Source organism: Scyliorhinus torazame, chromosome 18 (genome assembly GCF_047496885.1).
Source record: "Scyliorhinus torazame isolate Kashiwa2021f chromosome 18, sScyTor2.1, whole genome shotgun sequence".
NCBI lineage: Eukaryota > Metazoa > Chordata > Chondrichthyes > Carcharhiniformes > Scyliorhinidae > Scyliorhinus > Scyliorhinus torazame.
In genome coordinates, this window is record NC_092724.1 from 166,305,750 (window position 1) to 166,323,287 (window position 17,538).

Below are 17,538 nucleotides of genomic sequence, written 5' to 3' on the forward strand. Positions count from 1 at the left end.
GTCAGATTGGGCTCTTACATAACATACCCAAAAACTTACAAGCCTAAAACCATCCTTCGAAAAACAATTATTAATAGAGACGCTGCTTTACCAACAACTTTACAGCTATTTAATCACTGCTCTCAGCATAATTGTTTTAATTCCAGCCTATTAGCCAGCGACTGCTCGATTATACAGGGCACTTGACCGACATCAGCCAAACTATTGTTCACTGCTCTGTTATTAGGCAAATGGGTCACTGATCACATGATCCCAAACACATCGACATTTTTATTCTGCCTAAAGGAGATAACAAAAGCGAGGAAGTTTACCTAACTCTGTTGTGCACTCCAGGTTCCTGCAGGTCTACCCCAAGTAACTGGTGAAGTTTTGTTCGTTCCAAGTGCTCCATGTAATTGTGGATCATCTGCGATGAAGACGGAGGGGAAAAAATGTCAGGTTTATCAATGCTTTATTACTTCACGAATTGGTGTTTTATTAGAAAGCTAAAGCCATTTTGCTTCAAAATGCAATGCTTGCAACACTCCTACTTTTCATATCAGAACGTTTTGTGTTTTGAATCACTAAGGTTGGACAATTATTTATGAAGTTATATTTCTTCAAAAACTCATTTGTGATTTTGGATGGATGAGGGATTAGGAAACTCTCACTGCATTTTCAGTAAATAAGTTAAGGACTTTTTAAAATCTGGTTAAAGAAATGAAGATTGAGGGCAACATGGTGGCGCAGCGGTTAGCACTGGGACTATGGCGCTGAGGACCCGGGTTCGAATCCCGGCCCTGGGTCACTGTCCGTGTGGAGTTTGCACATTCTCCCCGTGTTTGCGTGGGTTTCGCCCCCACAACCAAAAAGATGTGCTGGTTAGGTGGATTGGCCACGCTAAATTGCCCCTTAATTGGAAAAAAAATAATTGGGTACTCTAAATTTATTATTTTTTTTAATGAAGATTTATATATTTCTTAATTCACTCATGGCATGTGGGTGTTGCTGGCTGGACCACCCCTCATTGTCCTTGCAGGAGCTGTTAAGAGTAAATAACATTGTTGTGGGTCTGGAGTCAGATGTCGGCCAGACCAGGTAAGGACAGCGGATTTCCTTCCCAAAGTACATTAGTGAACCAGATGAATTTTTATGACAAACGACAATGGTTGCGTGGTTGCCATTAAACTTTTGATTCCAGATTTTTATTCAATCAATTTTCACCACCTGCAGTGGTGGGATTTGATCCCGGATCCCCAGAGCAGTACTCTGGTTCTCTAGATTACGGTAGCATAGTGGGTAGCACTGTTGCTTCACAGAGCCAGGGTCCCAGGTTCGATTCCTGGCTTGGGTCACTGTCTGTGTGGAGTCTGCACGTTCTCTGTGTGCCTGCATGGGTTTCCTCCGGGTGTTCCGGTTTCCTCCCACCAAGTCCTGAAAAATGTGCCGTTAGATAACTTGGACATTTTGGATTCTCTCTCTGTGTACCCGAACAGGCTCCGAAATGTGGCAACTAGGGGTTTTTCACAGTAACTTAATTGCAGTGTTAATAAGCCTACTTGTGAATAATAAGATTATTATATATTATAGATTACTAGTCCAGCCACAATACCACTATGCCACCAATATAGTTTGGACAGTGTTTTGAGATCCTGCCAATATCTTAGAAATATTAATGGGAGCAAAGAATGGCCCCAACAAAGCTCCAAAATATTCCATGTTAATCTTGTAATTGCACTTGTAATCCCAGGACACACAAGGCTGTGGGCCAAGTAGTGAAAAATGGGATTAGAATGACGAGGTGTTTACACGATGGGCTGAAGGGCCTTTTCTGTGCTGTGTGATACTGTTAATCTCGGACTCCAGTTATCATAATTCTCTGAGAAAATAACAATTGAGACATTTTGCAACCAGCGAGTTCCCATATAACGTCAAGATTCACCAATTAAATGTTTTACCACGCAGAACAGACCACTGCGTCAAGTTAATGACAATTCTTTACTGTATTTAAACGGATCAGTATGTTAAAGTTCCTTCTTCATTGAGCACAAGATCATAAACCCAACTTTACAGCGAAAATCTATTCTCACAACACCGGTGTGATCTACATTAAATTGGGGTGGAAATCTTCAATCAGGGTGTTTCTCTGCAGATAACCATTACAGAGCAGATTTACTCGACGTTGCCAGCCAGGAGAAGCTCACTCAATGCATTTGTTCCACAGAAACACAAACTGCTCCTCGTCCACCTCATACGAGGTAGACCATGGCAGGAATGTTCCCTTCCAGTCGGGGAACACTTCAGCAGTCAAGGGCATTCAGCCTCTGATCTCCGGGTAAGCGTTCTCCAAGGCGGCCTTCAGGACATGCGACAACGCAAAATCGCCGAGCAGAAACTTATAGCCAAGTTCCGCACACATGAGTGCGCCCTCAACCGAGACCTGGGATTCATGTCGCATTACATTCATCCCCCACCATCTGGCCTGGGCTTGCAAAATCTTACCACTGTCCTGGCTTGAGACAATTCACACCTCTTTAACCTGGGGTTACCCCTATCTCTGGATCTGTAAAGACTTAATTCCCTGTAAATGCTCGCATTCAAAGCATTGTCTTGCATCTTAGACTTTGTCTATATATATGTTTCTGGAACCTACCTCTTCATTCACCTGAGGAAGAAGTGCTCCGAAAGCTAGTGTTTGAAACAAACCTGTTGGACTTTAACCTGGTGTTGTAAGACTTCTTCCTGTATTTGTACTGAACAGAACGGACTACTGCAAAGAAGTATACCGACAACTGAACAACCAAGAACACTACAGACAGTTACCTGCAGATCCGACCAAGGAACGCATCCGCCAACTTAACAGACTGATCAAGACCTTGGATCCAGATCTTCAGAGCACCCTACGTGCTCTCATCCCACGTACTCCCTGCATTGGAGATCTCTACTGCCTCCCGAAAATACATAAGGCCAACACACCAGGCCGCCCTATCGTTTCAGGCAATGGGACCCTGTGTGAGAACCTCTCTGGCTACATCGAGGGCATCTTGAAACCCATCGTACAAGGTACACCCAGCTTCTGTCGCGACACGACGGACTTCCTACAGAAACTCAGCACCCATGGACCAGTTGAACCAGGAACATTCCTCGTCACAATGGACGTCTCGGCACTCTACACCAGCATCCCCCATGACGACGGCATTGCTGCAACAGCCTCAGTACTCAACACCAACAACTGCCAATCTCCAGACACAATTCTGCAACTCATCCGCTTCATTCTGGATCACAACGTCTTCACCTTCGACAACAAGTTCTTCATCCAGACGCACGGAACAGCCATGGGGACCAAATTCGCACCCCAATACGCCAACATCTTCATGCACAAGTTTGAACAGGACCTACTCACCGCACAGGACCTTCAACCGACGTTATACACCAGATACATCGATGACATATTTTTCCTTTGGACCCACGGCGAAGAATCACTGAAACGACTACACGATGACATTAATAAGTTCCATCCAACCATCAGACTCACCATGGACTACTCTCCAAAATCAGTTGCATTCTTGGACACACTCGTCTCCATCAAGGACGGTCACCTCAGCACTTCGCTTTACCGCAAACCCACGGATAACCTCATGATGCTCCACTTCTCCAGCTTCCACCCTAAACACATTAAAGAAGCCATCCCCTATGGACAAGCGCTCCGTATACACAGGATCTGCTCAGATGAGGAGGAGCGTAACAGACATCTACAGACGTTGAAAGATGCCCTCGTACGAACGGGATATGGCACTCGACTCATCGATCGACAGTTCCAACGCGCCACAGCGAAAAACCGGACCGACCTCCTCAGAAGACAAACATGGGACACAACCGACAGAATACCCTTTGTCGTCCAGTACTTCCCCGGAGCGGAGAAACTACGTCATCTTCTTCACAGCCTTCAACACATCATTGATGACGATGAACATCTTGCCAAGGTCATCCCCACACCCCCACTACTTGCCTTCAAACAACTGCGCAACCTCAAACGAACCATTGTTTGCAGCAAACTACCCAGTCTTCAGAACAGTGACCACGACACCACACAACCCTGTCATGGCAATCTCTGCAAGACGTGCCAGATCATCGACATGGCTACCACTATTACACGTGAGAACACCACCCACCAGGTACGCGGTACATACTCGTGCGACTCGGCCAACGTTGCCTACCTCATACGCTGCAGGAAAGGATGTCCCGAAGCGTGGTACATTGGCGAGACCATGCAGACGCTGCGACAACGAATGAACGGACATCGCGCAACAATCACCAGGCAGGAATGTTCCCTTCCAGTCGGGGAACACTTCAGCAGTCAAGGGCATTCAGCCTCTGATCTCCAGGTAAGCGTTCTCCAAGGCGGCCTTCAGGACCCGCGACAACGCAAAATCGCCGAGCAGAAACTTATAGCCAAGTTCCGCACACATGAGTGCGGCCTCAACCGGGACCTGGGATTCATGTCGCATTACATTCATCCCCCACCATCTGGCCTGCAAAATCCTACCAACTGTCCTGGCTTGATACAATTCACACCTCTTTAACCTGGGGTTACCACATCTCTGGATCTGTAAAGATTTAATCACCTACTAATGCTCGCATTCCTAGCATTGTTTGGCATCTTTGAATTTGTCTATATATGTGTTTCTGGAACAGGCCTCTTCATTCACCTGAGGAAGGAGCAGCGCTCCGAAAGCTAGTGACATCGAAACAAACCTGTTGGACTTTAACCTGGTGTTGTAAGACTTCGTACTGTGCTCACCCCAGTCCAACACCGGTATCTCCACATCATGTATTTGTACTAATAGTATGTTTCAGTTAACCTCTGCACAGAGCATCACCTTTGTTGATACCCCACTATGTGGTGACCCTGGTGGGGGCAGAAGAGCAATCTGCTGTTTTCCATTTGAAAAGGACATTTTTTTAACAAGTGATTGAGAAAACCAATTATACACAACAAATCATGTCGCAGCTTTTTCTTGGATTTAAAGATGAACTGTGGTGTGTTCACATGCATTTTTAAAAATATTAAAATACAATAATAAAAATCTTTTAATATTAAAATAGCGAATTGATGGATCAAGGGAATGCAGTGTATGGATTTCAAAAGGCATCCAATGAAGTGCGTCAAAGCAAGCTTGTTACGGAAATTCAAGCTTAAATCGAAATACAGCAAATTAGTTCAAATAGAAGAAACAACACATTTAGGATTAATTCAAGAAAGAAAAGATGAACCATTTTGTGGCCTATCAAAGGCTATTGAACTTTGGACAGAGAGAGCACACTATCCCGGTTTGCTGATAGCACAAAAGTGGAAGGATTACCAACAGCTCAAGTGGAGCATAAAATAATTCAAAAGGATTGACAGGCAGGAAATCAATTTGACACAGAAAGCAGGACTGGGGTCGTAAATACAAGATAGTCACTAATAAATCCAGCAGGAAATTTAAGAAAAGCCTCTTTACCCACAGAATTTGGCACTTGCTAGCACAAGGAGCAGTTGAGACACACATAGATTTAACGGTAAGCTAAATAAGCACGAGGGAGAAAGGGAGAGAAGAGTATGTTGATAGGTTGAGAAGAAGAGGAGTGGGAGGAAACCGATGTACAAAATAAACACAGGTATGGATCAGTTGGGCTGAATGACCTCTTGCTGCACAGTACATTTTATGCAACACGGACAAGACACAGCATCAAATGAAGAAAATGTGAAAATGGAGAATAAAAATATTTTACAAAAAAGAAAGTTCCACAAAAAAGAAAGGTTGTCATTTGTACTAAAGTAGTAAAGGGGGAGGGGTGTTCTTTATTAAGGAATACATCCCTGCTGGTGGAACACTGTGAGATCTGGAGTGACGTCAGCAGAGTGTTGGCGCCGGCTTCAGTTCTCCATCTTGTATTGTAGCCATCTGGGATGCCCACGTCCCGGTTACAAAATGGACACTTGCAAAGACTGCAGGGAAAATTGGACAATACTGAGAAACAAGCAGGTGCAAGCTCTGTCTGTTGATTAGAACCTTAAACGCTCAGACAGGACAGAAACTACCAAGCAATCTACATACTAATGAGCCATCTCCGGGGACAAAAGGGAAACATTTAGATAAACAATGTTAAGGCAGACACCCCGGCGCCAGAAGAGACTAAAACAAAGCAGACCAACGGCCACCCAGGACACGCCCAGCAACCACCCCTCTATTGGAGGAAGATCGATAAGAATGATTGGGAAAGGCCCAATTAATTGAGCCCAAGTTCAAGTCCCACCCAAAAGAGCGCGAAGCTCTTTACAGTATAAGAGGTATTCCCCAAGGGAGAATCTTTCTCCTTTGGCTTTGGCTCTGGCTCTCAGCGAAGAGAGAGACCAGCCTAGCAGCTACAGCAGACCAAGTAAGTTCCAAGTCAATGCACGCTACGAGATAGACGCTCCTAGTTGCTACCCTGTAAACAGCTCAACCCAGCAGCCTCAGAACTGAGCAACGGCCATTGTTCCTCTGACTGAGTGGGTGCCCGAACGAAGTATAGGCCTTAGTAATAGTGGTAGTTTAGTTTGTAGAGTTTATGCATGAGTAGATTTGACTGTGTGTAAATAAATGAGCATTGCTTTTGAACTTGCTAACTGGTGTATCGAGTCATTGATCAGTATTCGGTTCTGAACCTTGTGGCGGTGTTGAAAGATACCTGGCGACTCTTGAGCAAACTTGATTAAATAGAGCCAAATTAAGAACCAAAAGTTAGCAACAGTATAGTGTGAACAACATCTCCTGAATAAACTTTGCATCGTGTTTGGAAGAAATCTCAGGCAAGTGACCACTTCAGAAGTGATGACTGTAGCAAAGTTTGGTTTTATTCTCCTAGTTCTACACCCCCGACTCCCCAAAGGGTCTCCCGCACCCGCCCACACCCGGGCTGGGTATTTATATCTCAGCAGTCCGAGGAATAGTGGGGGTAGCCCCACACCCTTATCTGAGTAAATCAGATTCAGGTCACAGAGACTCTGATGTTGCAGATTCCTGGGGCTCGTGTCAGGTTATAACCAGTCCCCTGTCCAAGAGGGGTTTATGGTTGGTATAAGCCATGAATGTATGTTCATAAACATACTGATGGAATTGCTTTATGCTGAACACCAGTGACAAACCTTCCTTTTCTATTTGGGCATAATTTCAATCTGCCGCCACCAAAATGCGTGAAGTAAACGCAATGGGTCTCTCGGTACCATCGTCCATCCGGTGTGCCAGGACGGCCCTGATTCAGTAGGGCGAGGTGTCATATGTGAGCAAACCGGCTTTGATGGCTCAAAGTGAGTCAGCAAATGGGAAGACGACAATCGCCATTTTACTTTATTGAACGCTCTCTGCTGCAGCGGCTCCCATATCCACCACTGGCCCTCTGGGTGCAGTGGGGACAAGACGGTCACCAAGTTCGGGATGAAGTTCCCATAATAGTTGACCAGGCCCAAAAGTAAATGGAGTTCAGTGGAATTCTTTGGTACGTGCCTGCTGGATGGCCTAACCCCTCCCCCAGATGTCACCGAGGCCCTCTTGGAACACCCCCGGAAGTGTGCCAATACCCCGTTAGGGTACATTCGACAAACTCGCTGCCAGTCCAGTTGGTAGCACTTTAGTCAGTCCAGTCCCAGCAAATGTGGGCCTGAACCTTTCACCACCATTAGTGGTAGATTACCAACTGAGCCCCATATTCCATTGGGGCTTCCGAGGTGCCCGCAATCTCCAATGGTTCCCCTGCATACATCATCAGCCAGACAGCAGCATCTCTCAATGCTAAGGCACGTATCCCTGAGCGAATTTGGTCATATGTGCAGCGGCTAATCACTAAGATCTCAGCTCCGGTATCCAGTTCCATCCGGACCGTAACTCCCAATGGCGGGAGTCCGGAATTGCCACACGGGAGAGCTAGGCGACCGAGGTTCAGGACAGCCATCGCTCCGAGTTCCTGGCCACCGCGTTCTGCACACTCCTGGGACAAAGCCATCGCAGTCGTTTTTTTGAGGTCCAGGTCAGTTTCACTCAATAAACGCTCTTGGGTGCCCCATCTCTGATCCCGCAAACCAACCAGTCTCGCAGCACTTCTGATAATGTCGGCCTGAACTCGCAGAACTGGGCGCGTTTGCGCAACCAGCCCAGTTGATGCATTGGTTTCAATTGTGCCAAATTCCCTGGAAGGTTCCATTAGACTGGAAGATAGCAAATGTATATCATTTATTCAAAAAGGGAAGGAGGAATACAGGGATCATATTGGCACGGATATAAGATTGACTAGCCAACAGGAAACAGGGGGCAGGCATAAATGGGTCTTTTTCTGGTAGGCAGGACTAAATGAGTGATGTGCCACAGAGATCAGTGCTGGGGCCTCAACTTCTGACAATTCATACTACTGACTTGGATGGAAGGACTAAAGGCATGGTTGCTAAATTTGCTGAGGACACAAAGATAGGTAGGAAAATAACTTGGGAAGAGGAAGTAAGGAGGCTACAAAAGGGACAGAGATAGGTTAAAAGAGTGGCAAAGATCTGGCAAATGGAGTATCATGTGGGCAAATGTGAAATGGCCCATTTTGGCAGGGAGAATAAAAAGAACTTTTTTTTTTAAATGGTGAGAGATTGCAGAGCTTTGCGATTCAGAGGGATCTGGGTGTCTGAGTGCATGAATCACAAAAGGTTAGTATACAGGTACAGCAAGTAATTGGGAAAGCTAATAGAATGTTATTGTTTATTCGGAGGGGAATTGATTACATAAGTAGGGAGGTTATGCTTCAGTTGTACAGGGCCTTGGTGAGACCACATCTGGAGTATTGGATACAGTATTGGTCTCCTTATTTAAGGAATGATGCAAATGCAATAGAAGCAGTTGTGACAATAAGCGGTTTTCATTTTTCATTTCAGAGAAGGTTTCCTGGGCTAATACCAGGAAAGGATGGGTTGTCTTATGTGGAGAGGTTGGCGAGGTTAAGTTTTTACTCACAGGAGTTTTTCGAGAAAGAGGTGACTTAATCTAAACCTTCACGATTCTGAGGGTTCTTGACAGGGTGGATGTGGAGACGATGTTTACTTTTGTGGAATAACAGTCACTGTTTAAAACTAAGGGGTTCTGATTTAAGACAGAGATGAGGAGAATTTGTTTCGGAGGGCTGTGGACCTTTGGAACTCTCTTCCTCCAAAGGCAGTGGATGCGCAGTCTTTGAAACTTTTTAAGGCAGAGCTGGATAGATTCTTGATTAACAAGGGGTCAAAGATTCTTTTAAAAAAATTAAAAAATTTAGAGTATCCAATTCAATTTTTCCAATTAAGGGGCAATTTAGTGTGGCCAATCCACATACCCTGCACATCTTTGGGTTGTGGGGCGAAACCCACGCAGACACGGAGAGATTGTGCAAACTCCACACAGACAGTCGAACCTGGGACCTCGGCGCCGTGAGGCAGCAGTGCTAACCACTGTGCCACCGTGCTGCCGTGCAGTGAAAGATTCTTGGGGGTAGGCAGGAATGTGGGGTTGAGATTACAATCAGATCAGCAATAACCTATTGAATTGTGGAGGAGGCAAGAGCGGACAAATCAAAGCACCGAGATTCTTTTCCAGGGGGATAAATTTGAACAGTAGAGAAATTTTGTTCAGCTTGTTTATCATCTGAATTAGACCACATTTGGAATTTTGTTGAACGGTTCTGGTCTGCATATTGTGAATCAAATATAGGCACTGGAGAAGGCACAAAATAGATCAACCAGAAATGAGAGATTATACCTTTCAAAAAAGGCTAAACATGCTGGGGATCTTTTCTGTAGGCCTGGCTGGGAAACAAGGCCAGCAGGATTAGTTTTTGCACTGTGCCAAATAACCAACACAGGCACAATGGACCAAGCAACCTCCTCCAGTGTTGTAAACATCTGCATTGTCTTTACACAAAGATAAATAAATCTCATCATAACAGCCTCACTCCCTCATGAAATCAATGCAGCATATTGCATCGAATGAATTATGCAGTTTTGAAATATCTCTATCTACTCCTCCTTGTCTGTGCTGTTTAAATTTGGCCAGCGCCAACAGTTCCACAGCTGCCCTCAGTACTACTGAATTCAGGAGAAAACAGAAACCTGCAGCTCTCCGCGGGCAGATCACTCCCATTCCCAGTCACCTCTGAAGTTAAACAGAGCTGTGCGCTAGTGCCAACCCTCTTCAGCATGCATTTCTCTGCCATACACTCCGATGTCCTCCACGGCATGGTGGCACAGTGGTTAGCACTGCTGCCTCACAGCACCAGGGACCCGGGTTCAATTCCGGCATCGGGTGACTATTTGTGTGGAGTTTGCACTTCCTCCCAGTGTGTGTGTGGGTTTCCTCCGGGTGCTCCGGTTTCCTCTCAGTCCAAAGATGTGCAGGATGGTAGATTGGTCATGATAAATTGCCCCTTAGTGTTCAAAAGGTTAGGTGGGGTTACTGGGTTACGAGGATAGGCTGGAGGTGTGAGCTTAAGTAGGGTGCTCTTTCTGAGGGCCGGTGCAGACTCGATGGCTCGAATGGCCTCCTTCTGCACTGTAGATTCTATGATCCTACAATGCTTATGCTGGTATCAAAATCAGATAATTTACAGATAAGGAGCTGTTCAATCTAGCTGACTTGATGCAAAGGTTCAGTCTCTAAGAATATACTTCACGATTCGCTGTTTGCCAATGACTGTCCACTAGCTTGCAGTTCAGAGGTGAACATGCAATGTAACATGGACTTATTCTTCAATGCATGTAACAGCTCTGACCTTATGATCAGCATGATGAAAACTGAAATAACATACTGGTTTGCTCCAGGAAAGCTTTATTTTAAACCCAAGGTTTCGGTTCATGACCAGAAACTGATAGCAGTGGCAGTGTAATGCCAGGTACGTATGCTGTGGTTCCTAATAACTAGTGGATTGCATCAAACAGACCCAGGCATTAGCAAAAGATTGACAAAAGCTAGGCAGTTAACTGTTCCCTGGTTCATGCTCCACGTCAACACCTCGACCAATCAGAGCCCACTTGCCAGCCAATCAGCGCCCTCGTCTCATGCAGTATATATTGTTGTTCCCCTTTGAGATTTGGTATTCTTGCGAATTTGTCTGATGAATGCAAAACTAACAGCTTTGACAGCATGTCCCTTTTTTCATCAATAAACTAGCCTTTAGTTAACATATATAGCAAATGGGCACCAGTGACAGGAAAACTTTTGGGTAGTTAGGCCACACTTGGAGTATAGTGTTCAATTCTGGTCGCCACACTACCAGAAGGATGTGGAGGCTTTAGAGAGGGTGCAGAAGAGATTTACCAGAATGTTGCCTGGTATGGAGGGCATTAGCTATGAGGAGCGGTTGAATAAACTCGGTTTGTTCTCACTGGAACGAAGGAGGTTGAGGGGAGACCTGATAGAGGTATACAAAATTATGAGGGGCATAGACAGAGTGGATAGTCAGAGGCTTTTCCCCAGGGTAGAGGGTTCAATTACTAGGGGGCATAGGTTTAAGGTGAGAGGGGCAAGGTTTCGAGTAGATGTACGAGGCAAGTTTTTTTACGCAGAGGATAGTGGGTGCCTGGAACTCGCTACCGGAGGAGGTAGTGGAAGCAGGGACGATAGGAACATTTAAGGGGCATCTTGACAAATATATGAATAGGATGGGAATAGAAGGATACGGACCCAGGAAGTGTAGAAGATTGTAGTTTAGTCGGGCAGCATGGTCGGCACGGGCTTGGAGGGCCGAAGGGCCTGTTCCTGTGCTGTACTTTTCTTTGTTCTTTGTTGTAGAGTTAGAGCAGTGAAAGCATTATACTGATTACAGAACATTCAGGCCCCCTTAAGCCGTGGAGGAATTCATACTCCTGGAAGAGAAGAATCATATCTCTAACCTTTCACATCAATTCCTCGCATTAGTATTCACAATAGACAATTTACACAGCATTCTTCAGCCTGTGGCCATGTTGTCAAGGATACTTCATAGAATTTAACAGAAAGATTAGCATATCAATTAATGATAAAGGAACTAGAATAACCAAAAGCTCCAATGTCCTAAACTCGGAATACTCTCGAGAACACTGCACTTAAAAAAGGCACGCTCAGAGTGAAGAATTCTACAATTGTGAGTGAAATTATAATAGATTGAAAAGTTTTTCTCTTAATTATTTCAGGCAACATTTTCCAGAGAAGTGGGGGGGGGGGGGGGGGGGGGGTGGAAATCCCCCCAGAATGTGCTCGAGTAACACCGCAGCCCTGGATCTGCAAATGTTCAACCCACAAGAACAAAAGATACACAGGGCAGCTCCATTCTGTAAGATCAGAGGGGATGGAGGCTAGGGCAGCAATTGCATGCTCCTCCTGGAGGATGTGGGTGGTGAGGGATAACACCGGTGTCCCCGCTGACTACCCCTGCGGGAAGTGCACCCAACCCCAGCTCCTCAGAGACCGTGTTAGTGAACTGCAGCTGGAGCTGGATGAACTTCGAATCATCCGGGAGGCAGAGGGGGTTATAGAGAAGAGCTACAGGGGGGTAGCCACACCCAAGGTACAGGACAAGAGTAGCTGGGTTACAGTCAGGGGAAAAAAAGCGAACGGGCAGACAGTCAGTTATTCTAAGTTGCGTCGCCTGTAGCATTGCCACGTCCGCCTTCAGTCCCCTCAAATGCACAAACACGCGTGCCCTCTTAACCGGCTCATTTAGCCCTCTTACGTTCCATGTGATCAGCCAGGTTGGGGGGCGCCTCTCCCCAAACGCCGATCAGCCATCACCTTTCTTGGGCCAGTCTCCAGCCCGCCCCCAGGCAGCCTCCATCCCCGACCTGCTTTTTGTCCCACAGCAAAAGTCTCTCCGCCCCCCCCCCCCCCCCCCCCCACCCCTCCACACCACCCAGTAACAGTACTATGAAAACCACCCCAATTTCAACAGGCATAACATCTGCCCACCCCCACCTTCCGTCAGCTAGCCCACCCAGCTAACTTGGTGGTCCCCGCCCATGGTGCCAGACATTTTCCCACCTATTGTCATTGTGTGTCGTGCACCCCCCCCCCCCCCCCCCCCCACCCACCCTCCACCACCACTCCTCCGCGCTCGGACACACATATGCAAAAGAAAAACAATTGCCTCACGGCACCGAGGTCCCAGGTTCGATCCCGGCTCTGGGTCGCTGTTCATGTGGAGTTGCCACGTTCTCCCCGTGTTTGTGTGGGTTTCGCCCCCACAACCCAAAGATGTGCAGGGTAGGTGGATTGTAAAAAATAATGAACTCTTAATATCTTACCAACGACCAAAGTGAGGCTAACCAGCCTATAATATCCCGTCTTCTGCCTCCCTCCCTTCTTGAACAGCGGTGTTGCATTCACCACTTTCCAGTCCTCTGGGACCCTTCCTACCTCCAGTGATTCCTGAAAGATCACCAGCAATGCCTCCACAATCTCCTCAGCTATCTCTTTTAGAATCCTTGGGTGTATTCCATCCTGTTCGGGTGATTATCCACTTCAGACTTTTCAGCTTCCCCAGTACCTTCTCTCTCACCTCTGTACCCTGACTCTCAAAGTTTTGGGATGCCATAGGTGTTCTCCACCATGAAGACTGATGCAAAGTTCCTATTCGGTTCTTCTGCCATTTCTTTGTTCCCCATTACTACATCTCCAGCCTCATTTTCCAGAGGTCCAATGTCCATTCTTCCCTATCTCTTACCTGATATATATATATACAAAAAAAGCCTCTTGCAATCTTCTTTTATATTACTAGCTAGCCTACACTCAAATTTCATCTTCTCGACATTGATTGCTTTCTTAGTTGTCCTCTGCTTGCTTTTAAATCCTCTCCACGTTATACTTTTTCTTTTATGCTGTCCCTGACTTCCCTTGTCAGTCATCTCAGGTCAAAGTGATCCTAAGGTTGGTGACATCTTAATACAGCCTGTGGAGCAGTCGTCTTCCGTTGGCATGGCTGGGTACCCGAGAGATTGTGTGGAAGCTTGAATGCACTTAGCAATCCAAAGCAGAGGAATACTAAAAGAAGAGTCCGAAATCCTGGAAGTGGACCCTCGGTGAAGGTTTCCAAGAGAAAGTATTGTTTAGGGGAAGATTCCACAGTGTGTTTTTCTGAGAGTTGAATGTGGAAACCTTGTGTGGAAGTCAGATTCCAGTGAGACCAGTGTGACAAGCATCTGGAGGGGATTTGATGAGAAACTCACAGACGTTATATTAGGTGGCATCACTTTGTTTCAAAGATGTGGAGATGCCGGCATTGGACTGGGGTGAGCACAGCAAGAAGTCTTACAACACCAGGTTAAAGTCCAACAGGGTTGTTTCAAACACTAGCTTTCGGAGCACTGCTCCTCCTCAGGTGACCAGTTTCAAGACCTTTGTTTCAAAGTGCAGTGGATGACCACAGTTGACCTGTTGGTTTACATGACTGTGTACTTCCTAAGAACATGATAGTAAAAGATATAGTTTGTCACCTGTTATCCTTGAAAATCTGTATACATCTATGAAGATATAGGTGGGGTGAAGGAATATTATGCTATAGTCAATCTTTTTGCATTTCATAAAGGTTTTATACTTCTGTTAAAAGTTAATTGACAGCCCTGTGACTGTTCATCCACATTTGTAAACAAAAAAATAAAAGTTATGATCTGTTGAGCTTGGGTTCCAGAAAATACAGACATGTTGGCAGAATAGGTAACCATGTGGCAGATTAAACTTAATGCAGAGAAGTGTGAAGTAATGCATTTCAAGAGGAAGAATGAGACGAGGCAATATAAAATAAAGGGTAAAATTCTAAAGAGGATATCAAAGTTGTTGGACATAAAGGATGATGCACACAAAGTGTTGAGGGTGGCAGCGTAGGTTGAGAAAGTCACACAGGATTCTGGGCACCAATTTAACACACAAGATGTAACGGTGCCTTGAGGGAAAACCTTTTTGCACGATGGAGGCACATTCAATCAAGGATGTCAAACCGGAATCAGATAATTATCTGAACAGAAAGAATTGGCAGGGCGACTGGGAAAGACAGCGGAATGGGACTAGCCAAGTTCCTGTTGGAGAGAATGGGCACAGGTCAGATGGGTCAAATGGCCTTCCACTGTGCTACAACTCGTCTGCCATTCTGGGTAATAAAGAAACCTCTTCTGCAGAAAATACTTCAAAGCCCCAAGTTGAAAACAATCAACTGAAAGCCACTCAGGCCTGGGGGCTTATGAAGTTAATCAGGGAAGAATCCCTTCCAGCAACAGTCAGGATGCTTCCAGTCAATAAAACAAGAAGTTGAAAGGGTGAGCATGATGACCCTAATTAACTAAAGACACAGAGACATTGAATTCAGTGTGGACAGCTGAGCGAACAAAGAGGATATTTTCGATATAATACATGTAACAAAGAGAAGAAAGCTTTACTTCCTAGTTTCCACTTGAATACCCAAAATTAAATCAATAGCCTGCTTCATGTTGACTTTCTTCCCTACAGCCTTCATATCGAGATAATTGTAACAACCGAATCTTTACTGCCAACATCATACTTTTCCAGTGTAGTTGCTCCGCCATATGTAATCAATTTAAAACTGGATGACCCAATTCTCCATCCTACTGTTGTGACGGAAGGTGACTTAACACTATCTCTCACTTCCCTCCCTTTCCACTGCCACAATCTTGCTAGTTTCCCAAAAACTTATAACACTTTTGATATGAAAAATAAAAAGAATTTTGTGAGCAAGTTACAAAAACTCATTTCCATGAGAATTCTGCGCTGTATAATGGAAGAGAAATGGCTTTGTATAATGACATTATATGATCTTGGCAGGGATTACGAACATTTAAAAAGAAATTTGTTTGAACCAATAGAATCACACCACAAGATTTCCTGTTTTTAAAACCAAAAAAAATATTGTATACTGGAGCCAAACGCAGCACGATTAAGTCAGCAATATAGTTTGTAACCATCTATGCTACACACTCAGTATTACTTCTTTTGGTTCGGAGGGCCAGAGGCTGGAAATTCTACAGAATTCTCTCTCTTTTGGAATGGTGCAAAGTGGATTGAAAAGAGATATCCCAGATGATTAGTAAATTGTGTTCCCAATTGACTATCAATATAGTTTATTCCCCTGTGCTTGGATTTCAAAGCCCTCCCTCAAATCTGGCTTCTCTTGAAAGTAAGGATTTATGTTTCAGTTGACAACAGAGGAACATTTTCAGACAGATCACCACACAACAACAACAGCACGATTTATTCCCCACACCAGAGCTACACAGCCATTGGCTAAAATCACTAAACTCAGAGAACTTCACTAGGTGATACAGTTGCGCCATTTGCATGAATTACCAGAGATGCTGTCACAGGTAGGGACCATCTGCATCATGAAACATTAGTCCATGGGTCATGAAAGGACAGTTTTCTGGGGTGAGACATCTTGTGGAACTAGCTACTCATTAGGATAGGCACAGACCAAAACCAAAAAACATTAGAACAAGGAGCAGGATTCGGCAATCAGCCACTCTGGCCTGCTGCGCCATTAAATAACCATGGCTGATCTCATCTCAACTCCACCCTCCTGCCTGGTCCCCATAACCCTTCATCCTGCGATTAATTAAACCCGGTCCCCATAACCCTTCATCCTGCAACTAATTAAACCCGGTCCCCATAACCCTTCATCCGGCAACTAATTAAACCCGGTATCCATAACCCTTCATCCTGTAACTAATTAAACCCGGTCCCCATAACCCTTCATCCAGCAACTAATTAAACCCGGTCCCCATAACCCTTCATCCTGTAACTAATTAAACCCGGTCCACATAACCCTTCACTCTGCAACTAATTAAACCCGGTCCCCATAACCCTTCATCCTGCAACTAATTAAACCCGGTCTCCATAACCCTTCATCCTGTAACTAATTAAACACGGTCCCCATAACCCTTCATCCAGCAACTAATTAAATCCGGTCTCCATAACCCTTCATCCTGTAACTAATTAAACCCGGTCCCCATAACCCTTCATCCTGTAACTAATTAAACCCGGTCTCCATGACGAATGTGATATAAAATAGTTACTTTAAAGATATTAGTTAATGTAATGTAGAAGATAGGCCAGTTTAATTCTGGTTAGTTCACAGACAAAGGATTTCAGACCGCATGGAAAAGCAGGAAGAGGTGTGTCCACCAGAGTGATGCTGAGTAATAGGGGCCAGAGGAAGGGATTGGAAGTGAGCCAATCAGAATAGATCAAACAGGTCAGGAGGGACATAGGATGACCTATGGGCGTCGAGTATGTGAAACTTGATGCCATTTGAATGTATCAGTACAGAGCTCTTTGTCTGATAGCTTCACTTGATTCCGGAGGTACAGAGAGCAGAGAGGTGATCTGTACTGCTGGGAACTGAGAAAGACTTGCAAGTCTAATAAAATAACTAATGCTGTACCTGCAAATCCATCTCGACTTTTATTGAGGCCAGACTGACGGGTAAAGAAACTGAGGATTTAACATTTGGTGCCGAAAACCCGGATTTCTCAAGACGGTCCTGACCAACTGC

General features: G+C 45.2%; 1 protein-coding gene across 7 annotated transcripts in view; it reads right to left on the minus strand.

Annotated features, from left to right (window-relative positions):
• The window catches only part of LOC140395721 (C-Jun-amino-terminal kinase-interacting protein 4-like), a 272,454-nt gene that overhangs the window by 128,210 nt on the left and 126,706 nt on the right, over positions 1–17,538 (minus strand). For all 7 annotated transcript variants that reach the window (XR_011936285.1, XM_072483849.1, XM_072483857.1 and 4 more), the window contains exon 4: positions 312–406. Coding sequence is in view for 6 of the 7 variants with exons in the window: in XM_072483849.1 (XP_072339950.1) it covers positions 312–406 (95 nt within the window). In the remaining variant the exon portion in view is untranslated. The remainder of the gene's footprint in view (positions 1–311; positions 407–17,538) is intronic.